Source organism: Anabrus simplex, chromosome 6 (genome assembly GCF_040414725.1).
Source record: "Anabrus simplex isolate iqAnaSimp1 chromosome 6, ASM4041472v1, whole genome shotgun sequence".
Classification (NCBI taxonomy): Eukaryota; Metazoa; Arthropoda; class Insecta; order Orthoptera; family Tettigoniidae; genus Anabrus; species Anabrus simplex.
Genome location: NC_090270.1, coordinates 188,794,283 through 188,813,420, shown reverse-complemented (window position 1 = coordinate 188,813,420; position 19,138 = coordinate 188,794,283). Strand labels below are relative to the sequence as shown.

The 19,138-nt window shown below is 39.3% G+C and overlaps 1 protein-coding gene across 4 annotated transcripts in view; it reads left to right on the top strand.

Annotated features, from left to right (window-relative positions):
* Positions 1 to 19,138, top strand: part of prd1 (pruning defect 1) — a 256,253-nt gene that overhangs the window by 100,112 nt on the left and 137,003 nt on the right. For all 4 annotated transcript variants that reach the window (XM_067150112.2, XM_067150110.2, XM_067150109.2 and 1 more), the window contains one exon: positions 6,614 to 6,769. In XM_067150112.2, the coding sequence (XP_067006213.2) occupies positions 6,614 to 6,769 (156 nt within the window). The remainder of the gene's footprint in view (positions 1 to 6,613; positions 6,770 to 19,138) is intronic.

The window sequence follows — 19,138 nt, the reverse complement described above, 5'->3', positions numbered from 1 at the left end:
AGCAAGTTGATATGTTGGTTCCAGCACCCTGCAGTGAGCCTTCACTTCAATCACCAGCCCCACTTCACTTGAACCACCTTATCACCCATGTGGAGGAACCATGAATGCCTGTCTAGCATGTGTGGGCGAGGCCTCCACTTCGAAGCCTTGACTTGGGCTAGTAACAATGGATTGAGTATTGATTCCAGGCCTTTTCATAGTATGCTTTAGCTGATCCTGTAAATGCCTCAAAGTAGCTCCATGAAGTTTTGTGCTGGAGCAGAGTTCACCATACAGGAATTGGCAAGGAAGCCTAGTATTACTCATGCGACAGACACGCCCTATCCATCTGAGACGGTTGCCATTGATAGTAGCCTCAATGCTTATAGCATGCACTTTCTCAAGAACTGCTTGTTTAGTGACACGGTCCTCCCATTTGTTGTTGAAGATGTATCTTAAGTTTTTGCAGATGGACGCATTCTAGCTTTTTTATATCGTGACGGTAGAGGGTCCAAGTTTCACAACCATAAAGCGGTGTTGATGTAATAATAACAAGGTAAACTATGATCTTGGTAGGCACTGTAAGGTCCTTAATTATGAAGACACAATGGGATAAATGTCCAAATGCTGAGTGGGCAGCACCAGTTCTCCTATCTACAACTTGTGAGCAGTTAGCATTTGTAGAGCGATACTTCCCAGATATAAAAAGTTGTCGACCTGCTCCAGTGGAGTCTCCACAATGGAGATGTTGGAAGCTGGGATGCCTGACCCAGGTGCAGGCTTTGTGAGTTTTTTGGTTTTCTGAACATTAATGGAGAGACCAAAATGATTGCAAATACTCTTGAAACAATTGACTGACTGTTGCAGCTTCTCAGGTGTGAGAGCAGGTGCAGCAGCATCAGCTGCATATTGCAGTTCTTTAATGGAGGCAATCTTAGTGAGATTTTGGGAGCAAAGTCTAGTCAGATTAAACAGTCTGCCATCAAAGCGATATCTGACCTTTATACCTTGCTTGTCTGTATATGTTCCATGTAGCATGGCAGGTAGGTAAAAAGCAAAGAGTGTTGGAGCAAGCTTACATCCTTGTTTCAATCCGTGAGTGATTGGAAATGGATCAGAGATAATATTGTGATGAATGATTTGCCCAGACATATTATCATAAAGAGCCTTGACCAGATCTACAAAATGCTGTGGTCAACCAGTGTTCCAGCACTGTCCACATATCTTGTCTCGGGAGTGAGTCAAAAGCCTTTTCCAGGTCATCTAAGTATAAAGGAGTCTGTTGCTCTCTGCATTTTCCCTGGATTGCCTTGCACAGATCATTTCTGTTGTGCCTCTGGAGGTTTGAAACTGCAGTGTGACTCTGGTAGGATTCTCTCAGAAATAGTCTGCAGGCGTTTTTGAGCAAAATTCCAGCAAGAAGTTGACCTGCTATAGATAGGAATGATATACTATGATAGTTGCCACAGACACTATGATCACCTTTTTTGAAGAGTAAGAAGTCTGGTCATTAGAGGTAGGCCTCCACTGTGGATCAATTCCAGAGGAATGTTATCTGGGCAGGACCCTTGCCAGGTTTCAGTTTGCTGAGAGCAGCATTGAATTCCTTGAATGTTGGTGGGAGAACCATCCATGGTTGTTGGGGATGTAGTCACATCATTGAGGAAGTCTACAGCAGCATTTGAACTTCGATTGAGAAGAGTGGAGAAATATTCTTTCAAATGCTCTAGAATTTCTTAACTATCAGTAATAATGGTAGCATTATGAACAGCTTTGAATACCCTGGATATGGAGCAAGTTGGGCCATAGGAACTCTTTTATTCATGCATAGGAGTTATGCAGGTCTTGAGCATCAGGCATACTTTGTAGTTCCTGAACTTTCTGCTGTCTCCAGTTGTTATTTATATCTCTTATTTGCCCCTTGCATTTATGCTCGAGTTTGAGAAAATGCTCTTTCTTTGCTTCTGAAGATCGATCTTGAAGAAGGGATAGATGGGCTTCTCGTTTAGCATTGATGACATACAAAATTTCTTTGTTGTTGTCATCAAACCAGTCTTGTCTTGCCTTTTTCTCAAAACCAACGGTTTTCTCCACTGATTCTAGTGATTACTTCTTACTGTGTTGCCCATTCCTGCTCTGCATTTTTTGTGTTGACTGGAGCATTTGCCAACATGTCAGAGATTATGTTGTGGAAATTCATGGCAGTGAATCCATCGCATAGTTTAGATATATCAAACTTCTACCAGGACGGGGTTCAAAGATGCCTGGATGGTTTACGGCAAAGACTGATCCTAAGTCGACAGAATAATAGCTTGTGATCCATCCAGCAATCATTGATTTTTATAGCTGTCCTGGTGATAAGGACATCCTTCTTTTCACATTGTGGAGTGATGATGTAATAATCAAGGATATGCCAATGCCTAGAACAAGGGTGCATCCATGTGGTCTTGAAGTGATTAGATAGGTGAAACTGTGTATTAATTATGAAAATTAATGTTCATTACATAGACCGAGAAGCAGCAATCCGTTGGCATTGCAGCTACCGAGTTCCTGTTTGCCCATCACATTTTCCCAACTCTAGCATTGAAGTCACGTTGGAGGAAGAGCTTATCTTTAATGGGTACATTGGAGAAGGTTGTGGAAAGCAAGTTATAGAACTGGTTCTTAGCATCTTCATCAGCATCTAATGTAGGAGCATAAGCAGAGATGAGAGTCATAAAACTATCTCCGGATAGTGGTATACGGGGACTTATAAGTCTTTCATTAATTGCAGTTGGGACAAGTTGGTGATTAGCAGCTATATTTTTCTTCATGGCAAATCCAACACCATGAATATGACAATCTCCTTACCCTTCCAAAAGATGGTATACCCTGAACTGGTGATTATTTTGACCGCATACGGGGTGACCCGCTGGGTTTGGTTGCCCCGCTGGACAAAAGTGTGACTTCCGATGTTTAGCCCACCATTTTTATGGGCTTCCCATTTGGGGTGGACAGCAGTGATCCTAAATAGGCCTGCCCAAACATAGATCTGTTCTGCTACAGAATGGAGGAGACTGTACAGCCGGCAACTCCATGCTGAATATCAGGCAACAGAAAATAATCTGACTCCCTACAAGGGCCAATGACTTCAGGTGGATAAGACCTTGTAGGAGGGCAGTGGGCCCTCAGTAGAGGAAATGCTACTGAAACACCATTACTCACCGGTTTACTCAGCGGAAAAAATGGGCTTTGGTTCGACTAGTGAAGTGGAAGAGAAAGTGCCATGTGGACTGGCTATGAAGGCGCCGCTCTGCTTTTCTCGAGTCAGCGGTAGAGTTTTGGTGTTTGATACCACATGTCTCGTGCATATGTGCCTTTGTGAACAATTCCAAAATCATATTGTGTAGGTCACTTCCTGGCACACTGTGATCCACCTTAAATCCATGCCAGTGGTACTTTCTTCAGCTGTCACTTTTCACTCAAAAGTCCAATAGCGATGGGATAAGGATAGTGGAGGCAGGTTCTCGGGTGAAACCGGAAGCCTTAGTTTGGACCTGCATGTTGGCAGCGAGTGTGTGACGGTCATAAAAGTCACCGGTAAGACCCCAGTTAGAGTATGGTTCTAGTGTATGGGACCTTCACCAGGTTTACTTGATACAAGAACTGGAAAAGATCCAGAGGAAAGCAGCGCAATTAGTTCTGGGTGATTTCTGACAAAAGAATAGTGTAAGGAATGTTGCTGGGAAGACTAGAAGTAAGGAATGTTTCGAGCTGCCACTGGCAAGATGAATAAGCTGGAGTTATGCTTTTAAGATTAGGAAAGGTCATAAAATGAAGATAAAGTTGGAATTCAAAAGGATAAATTTTTGTCTGATTTTGTGGTTTGGACACCTTTAAAAAGTTGGCAATATAGCGATGGACACACAGACTAGTGCAGACTTTCCACACATTCAGTTGAGGGAAATGACAGGGGGAGCAATGACAAATCCCACTAGTTTCAATCAATCAATCACCACTGATCTGCATTTAGGGCTGCTCAGGTGGCAGATTCCCTAACAGATCTTTACGTAGTCTGTTCTTAAATGATTTCAAAGAAGTTGGAAATTTACCAAAAATCTCTCATGATAAATTATTACAATCCCTAATTCCTCTTCTTATAAACCCCCAAAAGAATTAGGAAACTCATATTTCTTAATAATGTTGCTTAGTCCATTTAGATTGATAATTCACCGAGCTCGATAGCTGCAGTCGCTTACATGTGGCCAGTATCTAGTATTTGGGAGGTAGTGGGTTCAAATCCCACTGTCGGCAGCTCTGAAGATGGTTTTCTTTGGTTTCCCATTTTCACACCAGGCATATGCTGGGGCTGTACCTTAATTAAGGCCATGGCTGCTTCCTTCCCACTCCTAGCCCTTTCCTGTCCCATCGTCACCATAAGACCTATCTGTGCCTGTGTGACGTAAAGCAACTTGTAAAAGAATATGTAGAATGATAATTCTTCAATTGTAGGAATGGAACCAAGTCGTGTGGGATCAGATGCTGCTACCTTCCTGCTCAAGGAGTTTTATTAGAGAGGTGTGAATTATTTGATTTGCCGGAGCACTGAGGTGTGTCCAAGAAAACCAACAATCCTTGTCCCATTTCTCTATAGGGTTGGACATGAAGTAAGTAGCGTTTTTTCACGACCGGATGCCCTGCCTGATGTCAGCTTCATCAGAGGAGAAAATGAGATGAAATGAATGAATATCAAAAAAGGCTTTCACGGCCGCAGATCTTATAATCACAGCAATAGAACCAGCTTTTGGGTGGTTAGGCCGTGTTCATTATGCAGAGTTTCGTCCAGACGTGCCATTTGGACTCATCAGCTGGAATGGCACGCCCCTCCAGGACTCTGCTTAGCAGTGGCAGACCAAACTGTGTGGCCCCGCCGTGTTAGCAAATCAAGTTTGCTAACCTGCTAAAGGAGAAATGATTCTCCGTTTCAAAAATGCTCCCCCATTGGAGATACATTGCTGTGATTATAAGAAATGAATGAAGTTATATAATTATGATGATAGGAAGGGAGTGGGTGAAACCTGGTGATGGCGTATAGCCTATTCCTGTCAAATAGCACCAAGGGGTCTGCTCAAGGCTTAATGTCTCTATCCAATGGACGAACCATCATCAACAGTGCCATATGCCTTCACTCCATATGAACACTGCGGAGAGGTTTGGAATTGAATACAGGTTTTTGGCATGCAATCTAGTGATTAGAAATTTTATATCACCACCTCTCCTACTTTGCTGGCCAACATTCTGATAGTGAATTTTTCATTTCAACCACTGAGACTCAAACTGGTTAACTGCTATACTTATCTGTTCAGAATAGGTAGGACATTATTTTGTGCTGACATGCTGATTGTGTACCACGGCTGATAAAATGTTTTATTATATTTTCCTCATTGGTTACTGGCTTGTATCATTCGCATCTTTTTTATTATCTACACTTCTAGTGTCTTGAAATACTTTCAGTATGTTTGCAAAGACTGAATCAGAAGTTCTGGTGCAATCATGATATCTTTCGGAATACAATCACACTACAGCTCTAATAAGTTGGCAACTTTCACCACAAAATGAAAACCCTATCAGCTTTCTTGGTTTTCATACAGCTCATTAAGAACGTCTGAATAACTTTAGGAAGGAGTCATATGACCACTATGAAAGCATGTTGTAGGCTAATAGTTTTCATGCAAACAGATGAATATATATATTTTTTTTTTTTTTTTGCCTTACGTCGCACCAACACAGATAAGTCTTATGGCGACGATGGGATAGCAAAGGCCTAGGAATTGGAAGGAAGCGGCCGTGGCCTTAATTAAGGTACAGCCCCGGCATTTGCCTGGTGTGAAAATGGTAAACCACGGAAAACCATCTTCAGGGCTACCAACAGTGGGGCTTGAACCCACTATCTCCCGATTACTGGATACTGGTCGCACTTAAGCGACTGCAGCTATCGAGCTCGGTACAGATGAAATAAACAAAGGAAACATTACATTAAGTTGTGAATGTTTGTTAATATTCAATTTGTGTGGTTCCAACTGCATATTGGGCAATCAAGGAGTTAATCATTTCCTTGAAGTAAACTCATTTTCCTAAGTCATCGACATTCAACTCTCTTAAATGACCATCAAAACACAGTTGTCTTGCACATCTTCTAACACATTACTAAATCAGTTTTATAAATCTATTCCGTTCATTTAAGATAACAAAGTTTACTTCCATTCTGTTCTACGCACCACTTATGAAGAAATTAACAGTATCACATTATGTCCTTTAAAGCCAAGAATTTTCTTCTGTCCTTACAAATAGTCATGTTATTCAAGTGGCCTTTGTCTGCCTCACTGTGTGTGTGTTTTTCTCTTGTTTTCGAAGGAAAATGGTTTTACTGTTATACTTATTACCTGCTATTGTAGGATTTTGTTCATATATTGTTATTAAGTGATTGTTCTTCTCCTTATAATACAACTCATTAAGAACAGAATGAAATGTGTTATATTGAGCTTTTGACTATTATGGCTTCAGTTCTTATGTTCACTTTCTGGGTACCTGTGGTTTACACATTCAGCTGTTGTTATTAGAAAATATTTTGTGAATATCCGTCTTGTGATTGCAGGTGTTTAAAGTGAGAAGCTCCTATTTTGTGGATGGTGTTAGCAAGCCATTACTTGCAGTGCTTACAGATAGTGGGCTGTACCTTGTTGGTATGCAGCATGGTCAGACATACCAAACTCAGTTCAAGTTGCAGTATAATGAGCTGGATGCTATAATGGTGAGTAACCATTTCTGCTGCACCCCCTCACCACACACCAATTTATTATTAATTACATGCACACCACCCCTCCCCATAATCCTGTTCTCTTCCACCATTCTTATTAACTCCGAGTGACTGCCTCCCATAAACCTCCTTCCTCAAACTTTACAGCACAGTAGATAAGTAGCAATTATATTTCCTCCTAACTTAAATTGTATAGATTTTTAAACAGTAATATTTACTAGTTTACAGCTTACAATATTTACAAGCTTATTACTTCTTCAAAACAAAAAAATATTGTTAGTTCAATCTTTTTACAGCAAACTAACTTTACTCAGTTATTTTTTGACATCCACGATTAGCCATAATTACATTTTGAATGATCTGAGGCTTTGTATCTTATTCGCTGAATGGTCTGTTCAAGTTGGTTGTTTACAATCTATGCTGCATGACAGGAAACCACATCTTTAGTTCAGGAATTAGACATGTATCAAGTACTTGGAAATGCTGTTCTTTCCTCATTGAACCTTGAACAACCGAGTCAATTCATTTCTTTTCCTGAAATCACATTTAATACCATTATTTCTATAGGATGCTTTATAGTTTCTTTCTGCATTTTGAGTCCCCTGAATCCAAATAAATCTAAAAGCTAACAAAGTCAACTAGTAGCTGTTCTGCTGGGCTATGTTGTAAAATGTAATTTGCACTTTTAATGGAGTGACTGGTTCACTCAAATGGACCTTGTTTTTAATTCTTCTTACACTCTGGGTTGAATCTGCAATTTCACAAATCTTTAGTTTAGCATGTCATTGCATGTTGTCAGTCACCAGTAGATATGAATCAAAACTTCTCATAGACCACCACCTGTTTGTGTACTGTGAAAAAACAAATCATTAAAATTCCTAATTTGATGCCCACCCACTATAATAAAAGGAGATTAACCTCTGTATTGTGCCCCATTTATTGGTGTAAAATTGATTACTTAAACTGGGGAAGTGTTGTTGTGGAGATCAGCATATTTTATCATGGCTCTCTCTATCTTTCAGACTAGCAAGTTCAAGTGTTGTGTCTGCCAAGTGGGTTTTTTTTTTTTTCCTAGTGTGCCTCACTTTTTTTTCTCTCCTGAATTGGTTATTATCGAGACAATCCCTTACTCTTATCAGCTATTTAAATTTTGAAAGGACTGCATATTTAATAATAGTTGTCGACCCATAGCTTGGGGCTTGATACAGGCAGTGCATAACTTTTGACAACAAATAATGTGAACTGTGAAGATTATTGATGGTATTTGAATGAAGTGCTCAATGAAGGAAAGTATATTTAATTATGTAAGGATTTCAGAGGTCTAATATGTGACACGTTACAAATTAATATAAAGGCCATTTTAGTAGTTAGATTTCGAGTAAACACACCATTTACAAGGTATTTATTCAGGTCTAGTGGTTGGTTTCAGCAGTTTAGTTCTCTGATTTGCAATTTGTATCGTGGGAGATGCTGGTGTTCGATTTTAAAAACTATTGATTTCCGTTATTAAGGTCTTGCGCTTCCATGATTCACGTGTAATAAAAGTTCTCTTCCCTGTGCAAGTCATCTTATTGTGATCGATGTGAGGAAAGAGAGATCTCCTTATTTCCTATCGTAAGTTGACTTCCTCAGGCCAGCAGCCTCATTTGTAATTCTCCAATCAATGGCTCCTTTCTTATTAACTTTTTATAATAAACAGTATCTTGGATGGAATTACAAAAGTGCATGGGTAAAGCAAACTTATTCACAATTGCAAACATAGAAGAGTAGCCATAATGCATATACAGTAGATATCAGAATGATAATACTGAAATGGCACCCATATATTGTAGCTTAATTAAGTTTATTACCAATTATCACACAATTCCAAAATCAATTTTGGTACACAATGCACATTGCCAAGCATTTCTGGAGAAATAAGAAAAGTTTCAAAATATTTGTCTGTATATGATTTGGTGACGCTTTCAATGAACATTTTGTGTGTGTGTGTTTTTTAAAATTGGTAATACACTTAATAAAGCTGCAATATATATTTAAAATTATATATATAAGTTTGAAATGCACTGAGAGAAACAACAGCCACTGCATATTCCCTTCCTTGACCTTGAAAAGGCTATCGACCTTGTTCGACATAGTGTGATCTGGTATGCATTTCATGACGATGGTGTTCCAAAAATGTTTATCAGTTGTTTGAAGATACTACATACAAACACCACAAGTCGTGTGCGCTGCTCTGTCGGTATCTCGGAGAGCTCCCCAGTGAAAGTTGGTGTACACCAAGGCTCTGCATTTCCCCATTGCTTTTGGTCTTCGGCATGGACACAGTCGCAGGGGACCTGTAATGTACTGTGCCCTGGGCTCTCTTATATGCAGACAATGTCGCATTTATTGATACCACCAGAAGAGGATTGCAGCATCAAACTGTGGAACAGTCTTCTCTGGTCTTGGACTGAGCGAAAAGAAGACTAACTACCTGGAAACCATCCCAAGCAATGGCTCCATCCAAGTTGGAGAGACCTTAACGAAGACTGTATGTGTCAAGTATCTAGGATCTCGTGTAGAGACTGACTGTGGAATATGTGATGAAGTGTGAAGTAGAAAGAAGGCAGCAAGGATGAAATGGAGGGATGTCGAAGGTGTACTCCACAACAGAAGGATGCCACTACATCTGAAGTCCAAAATATACTGCTTGGTAGTATGTCCTGTTGCTTTATACAGTGTTGAATGGCGACCGGCTGTCAAAGGTATGGATCGCCAATTATACAACATGGAAATGAGTATGCTCCGTTGGTCAATGGGTATCACACTCCTGTATCATGTCAAAAAAAAAACACCACCATTCGCCAGAAAATGGGCATTGCACCCATCACTGATAACGCAAGGGAAAAACATCTCCAATGGTATTGTCACGTTCTGCATGTTGCTCCTGGAACAGTTGTCAGTTTCACCCACTCCTTTGAAGTTAATGGGCAGCATCCACGTGGACGTCCAAAGCAGCGCTGGCATGACAGAGTAAATGCTGATATGAAAAATTTCAACTTAAAACAACACGTTGCTCAAGATCATGTCGAATGACTAGCCAAGATTAAAACAGCGGACCCTGCAACAGCAAGAAAATGCTAGGAAGCAGAAGAAAAAGAATTAAAATTTCAAACTCCTATTGTATTTTAACACATTCACGCCCATCATCTGAGCGGCTATTTAAAGGGCTGGCCCAGCTATTCCAGCTGTTAGTGGCAGAGCAAACAACAACGAATTCTTTTCACAACATGTTCTAAACTGAACAAGATATGGAAACAAAATTTTCCACATACCTTAATGAAGTCCTCTAGTATCTCTGTAGGGTGTGGAAGGTAATGTCACACTTTCCTGCGTGAATGGGAACACTAAACATTCCAAAAAATAGCGTGTTTCACTAATAAATTTATTTTTTAAGCACAATTTGCACATTCTTCAGGGGAACGTGTCTATATTTGATGGTGGAAACTTTAAGAGAATGCACTCTTTTCTCTTCGCATCTAACCTAAATGATGGATCCTTGGCCGGTGCCCTTTTTGGCGGCAAAATGGCAGGACGTTGACTTGGAGCTGATGACGTAGATGGAGCTGAGATTTCGGAGAGAGGTGACTGTACTTTTATGTCGGGTTCACTTTTTACCCCGTTTGAGAATTGCCTGGTGTTCCTTTAGATCTTTTGGTACACCCCTATTCGACCGTATTGTTCCCCATACGGCAGTGTTCTGTTCCCGTAATTGTTTCGCGAGTCAAACGCTATTTGTAATAATTGTCCATATAGACTGTATACCCCTGGCCAAGATAATTTCCAAGCAGCTGAAAAACTGTGCTTTGTATATTCGCATCACTTGCATCATTTATATTGTTCCTACAGGCCATGGTTATACTTCAGAACGCGACTATACACACGCTTGTGCAATCACAAACCAACCACGCAGCTAGTTGTGCGAGCGCTAGGCTACCTTCAGAAACAAAACAAAGAAAGTGCATTGGGAGGGAAAATCGCCGTGGCCATGTGGTTTTCGGTGAATAGAAACATTCATAAAGGTATTACATTCATCTCTCTCGCACATATTTGTGACCAAAATAGATCCCAGCTGCGTAGGAACGGCTCGAGTTCAAGGTTGCACTTACCCGGGCTAACTTGGATATGGTCCACAGCATGCTCGCGCGCTATAGGCAATAACTCGGATACGGGCGTGAATGTGTTAAAATGATGGACTTCAAATATAATGTAAGTCATAAACTATAATTCATTTCTTCCAGACTTCTGAGTAGCTTTGGAGCTTTTGGTGCTCTTGAAGTTTTGCCATGTTAGAAATCTGAGGTCAGTTAGGAAAAGACAGTTTTATTAAGAAATATTTTTGGTATAGGAAACTTCTACTCAGCTTGATGTACTTTTACCTTGCTTGGCAAAGTACAGACCACACAGGCCTGTGATGAAGAATATACAAGGGCAGTGATATCTGAACTTTATGCATATTTTGGTGCTGATTTCAAAAACAGTAACGAAAATGTTCTATCAAGTCACATTTTCTTGAAAAATTCAATTGTACTTGGATTTTTATGAACATTTACCATAATTTGTTTTCAGCGTTGAATTTTTTCCTTCTCCGCCTGACCATCATTCTACCATGCTGAAACCTACAGATTACCCCTTTGTGACACCTCCCCGTCGCCATCCCTCCTTTCCTGTCGCAATCTCTCTTTACCAGTAGCGTCGCGAATCCTTATCTCAGATCATCTCTGTTTGCTGACCTTGCAGGAACGCTCACCAAGTAGTGTCGTGCGTGCGCTGAAACAGTGGCAAGCGTAAACGTCTTCACAGAAACAGTTGTATTTATCGGTTGTTTTTCTTTCTGCATTTAATGAAACATGGCTTCTAGTTCGAGATGTTGTGAAAATGTGCCAGATGACTTTTGTTATATATGCGGCGAATATAGTGTTATTAAAAATCGCATGAGGAGCATTACAGACTATGTTAGACAACTTTATCTTGCATATTTTAGCATGAAACTCGGAGACCGGGACAAATCGTAGGCTCCTCATAAAGTTTGTGTGCGTGTCTTAATGATCTATGCTAGTGGCTCAAAAGAATGAAGACTGATATTCGGAATTCCTATGACATGGATGGAGCTGAAAACCACAACAATGATTGTTACTTTTGTTCCTGCCATGTCCATGGGTATAACCGCAGAAATCAAAGGCTAATTTCTTATCCTGATAACATTTCATTGGCCATGCACCCCGTTCCTCATGGACCTGATGTGCCAGTGCCTTTGCCTACGACTGAATTGCCAGTTGTCTCTTCAGACTCGGAATATCCTTAAGTTCAAGGCTCTCAGGTTGAACTTAATGATCTGACTGGAGATCTGGGTCTTTCGAAAGAGGCAAGTGAATTGTTAGGCTCCAGATTGAAAGAAAAAAATTGGCCTAAGAATAACTATTTATTGGTACAGGAATCGAGAAAAGGAATTTGTTGAGTAATTTGAGGAAGAGGAGAAACTGGTCTATTGTTCTAATGTTCCCGGATTGATGAACAACGATAAAGATGAATGGAGGCTGTTTATAGATTCTTCAAAAAGGAGTCTGAAAGCTGTTCTTCATAATGGAAGCCAGTATGCATCTGTACCAGTTGGACACCTCGATGCATTTAGAAGAACGCTATGAATACCTGGCTCTCGTCCTCAACAAAATAAAATATGCCGACCATGGTAGGACCATTTACAGTGATTTGAAAGTAATCTCCATGCTCCTTGGTCAGCAAGGCGGATGTACAAAGTAGCCATGTTTCATTTGTGCGTGGGACAGCCGCGATAAGACTCAACATTGGGTTAAAAAAAAAAGAATGGCCAAAAATACAAAATCTTGAACCAGGCACCAAGAATATGATTCGGAGAAGCCTACTTGAGCCCCCCAAAAATGTCTTGTTACCCCATCTGCATATCAAATTAGCTGTAATGAAACAGTTTGTAAAGGCTATTCCAAAAGATGGCGATTATTTCAAATATCTGTGCAACAGGTTTATCCGAAGCCAAGTTGAAAGATGGTATCTTTGTTGGTCTAGATTTCCTCAAGCTTATGAAGGATAAAGAATTTGAGACTAGCATGACGACAAAGGAGAAAGAAGCTTGGGTTGCCTTTAAAGATGTCATCAGTAAATTTCTGGGGAATTACAAGGTTCCTAACTATAAAGCAATTGTAATGAATGTGCTGGATGAATTTCAAACATTGGGTTGCTCCACATGAATGTCAAAATACATTCCTTCACTCACATGTTGACTTTTCCCCCAAAAATTTAGGAGCAGTCAGCGAAGAACAGGGTGAAATGTTCCACTAAGACATGAAAGATATGGAGCGCAAATATCAAGGAAGATGCTCGCCGACTACTTTTGGATGATAAGACAGGATAGGCCTGTGACTGAACATTATAGAACGTCAAAAAGAAGTTTCAGAGGAAAAAGAATACGTACTTAAATAGGAACTTTGTTTGTTTGTTTTCTGTTCAGTTTAAAATTTGTTTCGAACTTTCAGGTAAACATACAAAATATTTGCTCCTCTTGGTCGATCGTCTATTTTATGTAAGTTACCTGAATAAAAACAAATGAAAATAGTATATTGGTGATTTTCTTTTAGAAACTGCACCATAATTTGTTGCAAAGAGTTTGAATTCAAGGGAACTTTTTTTGGCTCTTGATTTTAGCAAAAATTGATATCGATTTTACAAAAAACCTGATATGATGGAAAGAAATGGAGCTCATTTTCAAAAGTAGCACACCAAATAACATAGAAATTAGCAAAATCCTCTCTTGTATTTTTCAAAAACGTCAGTTTCGCATGCCTGTGGTATCAACACGTTGTCCATCGTTTTTGTATCAATAATCTTATCTCATTGCTATGGTAAGTTAAACAGGGTACCTCGTCTAGGAGTAAGTTGTTATATGATTTTTCACAAATAGTTTTGAATTTGTATTGTCAGATTATATTGTGAAATAAACATAATGTGACAGATCCCTCTGAGAATGTTTGTGCAAATTTTTATGAAATTCCACTCTGCATTTTACACATGAGGTCTTTGCAGAAGAAAGAAAGGATAGGGGCCTAAAGTTGGATTTTTCATTTTTAATTCTTTTGTGGTTTTAAAATTAACATGAGATACTGGGCATTTAATAAAAAGAGTTCATCCTTCAAGGTGAAATTCTTCAGAAGATATTAATTATTGACTGTTGCTATTAAGAAAACTGTATTTTGAGAAAACACAAAGTACATCTTTCACTGATTTTCTTACCAGTTGTAAAAAGTTTTCATGACATTGAGTGGCAAAACCTCGAACTGCTATGTAATTTAGTTTGTTAAGAAGATCCATGGGTAGCGCAATAAATCAACACAATGAAATGCTGTTTTTACATCCTTGACACTTTTGTTCAGCTCTACTGTAAAATTTGCATTGCCGACTTCAGATCCCTTTCTGCGCAACAGGCCACATATAGAGATCCTTACTAATCTAGCTTTCAATTTGTTGGAAATTTGTAATTCACTCATTTTCTATGTTAATACATTGGAGACCATGGGCAGGCAGACTGCCATATTTTAAAAATTTTTAGTACGTAGGTTGCAATTGTAACACATTTACATCATAAAAAAATTAAAAGTGTCTATTTTACAGAATAAAAAGTTGCATTAAGATATATTGAATACTTTTCATATTACACATTTTCCAACTGTATGCCTTTTACATAATCAAAAAACAGTCTGACAACAAAGTCTTACACATAGTGAGCTTGAGTGTGGAATAGTTTGAAGCATTCAGAGACACAAAGTGCTACAGAACACATTGAGCACCACCAGCATGTCTCTTTTCTCATTACTTTCCCATTTTCCGCTTTTCCTTTATCTGTACAGATTTTACAAGTGCGCGTTGGTTGTGCTTTCTTTTCTGTTGGAGGAATACTCTCAACAAAATGCCGTCCTAGCAGTCTTGGAGGCTGTACTTGATCCTGGTTGCTGGTGGATATCTGTTCCAGATTTTGCTAAAAGAGTTTCACCTAACTGAACCATGAACTATTTTAGGGGACAATTTTTTCTGTTACCCACATCCCGGGCTTCCCAGTACAACACAAATTCACTTGTGATTGCCATAAAAAACATATGGAATAACAACTTTTTCCACCATTTCAGTTGCTTTTTTTCCAAAGGGATAATATGCTATCATCTGATCACTCCTGTCTACCCCTGTTTTATTCACATTGTAATGAAGGATAGCATCTGGTTTAGATTTAATTTTGGGGCCCTCTCTTGTGCAAACAGCAACGTCAGACGAGGCCGCTTTGTGACAAGTTGACATAAGCAAGGCATGTTAAAAATTAAATAATTGAAAAGGAGGCATCCCTTGTGTCCTTCCACTTCAAACAAAGAAGATGATTTCTGCACATAAATACTAATTCACCTCTCTGTATTATCTTCTGAACAATGTTATTCTGAGGCAACTCTTTTCTGTTGAGCATACAAGTTCCTACAGCTTTAGTCTTCCTTCCCCATAAAAAATCAAAAACTGCATTGGAGCTATAATACCTGTCCATGTAAACAGTATGGTCTTTGTCCAAGTAGTTTACTTAGCAGTCTAGTAAGAACTGGAATAATGTCAGTATCTGCAGCACCTTTCCCAGAATAGATTCCATTTTGAAAACATACCCTGAAAAAGCATCAGAAACAACAAAGAACTTCATGCAATTTTTTTTCGGGCTTGTTTTTCATGTACACTTTGAATTGAATTCAACCACGAAAACCACACATTCCATCGTCAACTGTTAGTTTAGAGTATGGAACGTAACAAGAGCAAAATGTACGAATGAAACTCAAAGAAAGGGCAGATTTGATGTAATAGGTCATGGTTTGGGTGCCCACGAGGAATGTATGTTGTGTTATCATTCCAATGAAAGTTTGAAAGAATTGCCTTGAAACGGTTTCTACTCATAACAGATAATGGAAATGGAGTTGAAAGAAATGCACTTTTTGACCAACGTCACTCGGTTTTGGTTTCTTTACGAGGCATATACGAATGGAAGATAGGAAAACTTAAAGGGTCCACCTTTTCAATACAAAAAATGTTATAGTTTATTTATAACATGTATTTGCACTTGGAACTAGTTTCGACGCTGTTTGGCGTCATCATCAGCCAAAATGTGGGAAATAGGCCAGCATGTAGGCATTTATATTACACAAGGCGTTACATTAAACAATACACATCTTACAAGGAGATAAAAACAGGGACGAATATAGAAACAAATGAATCGTTGAGAAAACAAAAGTTATACATATTAAAAATAACCTTAACCACACATCTTGCAGTGCGAAAGTAATCTTCTTAAATGATTCCTGAATATAAAACACACGCGCACACATTTCTGAAGAGCCAGCAGGCAGGACAAAGTAAAGTGAAACCTTAAGAGTTCTTCTGAGAAGAGTTCATAATTTTTTATGTTCCGACTAACTAATGAAGTCTCCCTTGAGTTCCTGATACACATACACAACAGGAAATTCTCCTTCACTCTCAACAATAGCTATAAAGACCAACGGTAAATTTCATTTTAAATATTGTGCAGAGACAATTTTGGCTGATGATGACGCCAAACAGCGTCGAAACTAGTTCCAAGTGCAAATACATGTTATAAATAAACTATAACATTTTTTGTATTGAAAAGGTGGACCCTTTAAGTTTTCCTATCTTCCATTCTCAGTTCAATACGGACAAAAATGAAATTCTTAGGTTTAAAAATGCATATACGAATGACAACTGTTGAGAAATGCATAAATCTCCCATAACTTGACTGGCCGCCATAAGCTCTGTAAACTTTTCGGCTTCAGTTTCATTGTTCGTCTTAGTTTTTCAGTGATGGAGTCAGCATACGTGTTAGTCTCGGACTTGAAGAGTTTCACCATTGTTTCAGAAACAGGAATTGAAAAACAATCTAGTGCAGTCGATGTTGTATCCAGTGGAGCAGACACACTCAATTGTTCTTGAAAAATATGCTCTGGAGGTGGAAAATCAGTGAAAGTCCAACCTAATTCAGTATTTGTAGGCTTGCTACAAGTGTTGGTATCATAAGCACAACATTTTCGCCTTTTTGGAGCTGGGGCAATGTCAGAAACCACATCCAAATTACCAGAAGTACCCGGCAAATGTGAATCATTCCCTGCCTTTGAATTATCATCGCTTGTGTCACTTTGTTCTGAAATAAACAAAAATACATTACTAATTTATTTCTGAATGAATCTCCAGTCATATAAAGATCATGAAACATTAGCTAAATAAACCACAAAGTGCAAAATCAAACCTGCCTAGAATATGATAGAATAGGTTATAATTACTTTCATCACTAACATGAAGTGTGAAATCAGGGTCTAGATCTGAATCATCTACCTGTCCTTCTGAACCACTGTCATCAAAAATCTCTTCTAACATCTCTACAATTCCACTTTCATTGAATGATCTACTCATTATAGCAGAAACAAATCACAGTGTAATCATTTCGCACAATGTAAATAAAACTCTGATCAGCTGGAAGCAAGACTGGAAGCATGGAGTGTAGAAACGAACACGTGCAAAAATAAGCTGCTATAAGTTTGAGAAAGCAATGACAGAGGACACGAGCGCGCGGTATAGCTGTTATAAAAGTTCTACAAAGTGATATATATAGTTTCCGCCCAATTCTCATTCTGGCTGTGTTGACAATGTAATAAATACGCGGGCCTGAGTTAGCCTCAGGTGTGGTCAGTCTGCACTGTTATCCCACCCCAATACACACTCAGGCTCGGTCTCCAGTGTGTTAATTTCAATAATGCTTAAATTAGTATTTTGGAAGTTATACACAGTTCTGCATATCAATGTTCACTTTAATTTTTTTGTTTCATCCACCTTCATAGTTTGCTCATGTTGAAATTATACAGGGTTATAAGCTCTGTATATTTAACCACCCTTAGTGTACCAATCATTGGTAGCCTTATGGTACTGGGGTCACTACTCTAGTCTAAGCAGTATTTGTTTTTGGAATCGGACATAATATTATTGAAGGTAACTCTGTTGATAATTTCTTGGCATATCTAATAACAGTAATAATTTTCAAAGAAGAAATTTAATACACCAAGCGGCACAAAAAATGCAACACCCAACAAATGTTGTGTAATTATTGTTTAATTATCTATTTAATCAAAGTGAAACACTTCATCCAACTTTTTAAGGTGGGGTATGTTATTGGCGTTGCTCTGCGAGCAGACAATGAAGTGTTGATTGTTAATTGCACTAGCCTCAATTGTTTTTTCTCACGTAACCTGGAAAACACATTGCTGGATGTGAGCCAATAATGTTTTCCCACTCTTGTAGCACTTATTGTTGTACCTTTAATTGTTCCCCTTTCAATCACACGTGTTTGTAGGATCTTTCTGTGATTATCTTAATCAGCTTTCTGGAATAAGCATGCCGTTGAGCCCCGAACAAGCTGTGAAAGCTGTTGTTTTGGTGGAAGATGGCCACAGCATGAATTACATTGCAGAAATGTTGAGGACTACACCTTCCACGATTTCCAGAACCATACGAAGGTACAGGGAAACTGGAGGCTTTCAAAGGAGACCAGGATCAGGCCCAAAAAGAGCAACATCGGAAGATGACCGCTTCTTACAACTTCAAGTTCTCCGCAACCATCACACCATCGCCGCTGAAGCATGAAATCGACTCCACCAAGTTCAGGGGGTCAATATTAGTGAGAGAACCATTCAGAGAAGACTGAAAGAATCCTACCTTAAGTCCAAAAGACCTGCTACAGGTCTGGAACTCACCAGAGAGCATCACACAGCTCATTTACATTTCGCAAGGGAACATCTTGGCTGGACAGTACAACAGTGGCCTTAAGTGTTGTTCGTTGATGAGTCACGATTTGTCCTCCGATCACCTGACGGAAGAGAGAGAGTCTGGAGAAGGCCAGGGGAAAGGTATTCCCCTTGCTCATTCTCATTCAGGATGCCTTTTCAGGGTGGTTCTGCGATGGTGTGGGCATGAATCAATACAGCTTCAAGGACAGATTTGTTCTTCATGGAGAATGGCAGCCTTACCCCACATTGGTATGTTCAGGAAATCCTTGTGGAGCATGTTGTGCCTTTCGCTCCATTTATTGTTAATGATTTTACACTAATGCACGACAATGCACACTGACATATTGCAAGAATTGTGCAAGAGTTCTTGGATGAAACTGGGATTCTTGCTATGGCTTGGCCTGCTCGAAGCCCTGATTTGAATCCTATTGAGCACGTTTAGGACCAGCTGGGGAGAATAGCCCGTCAGCACTATCCAGAGACT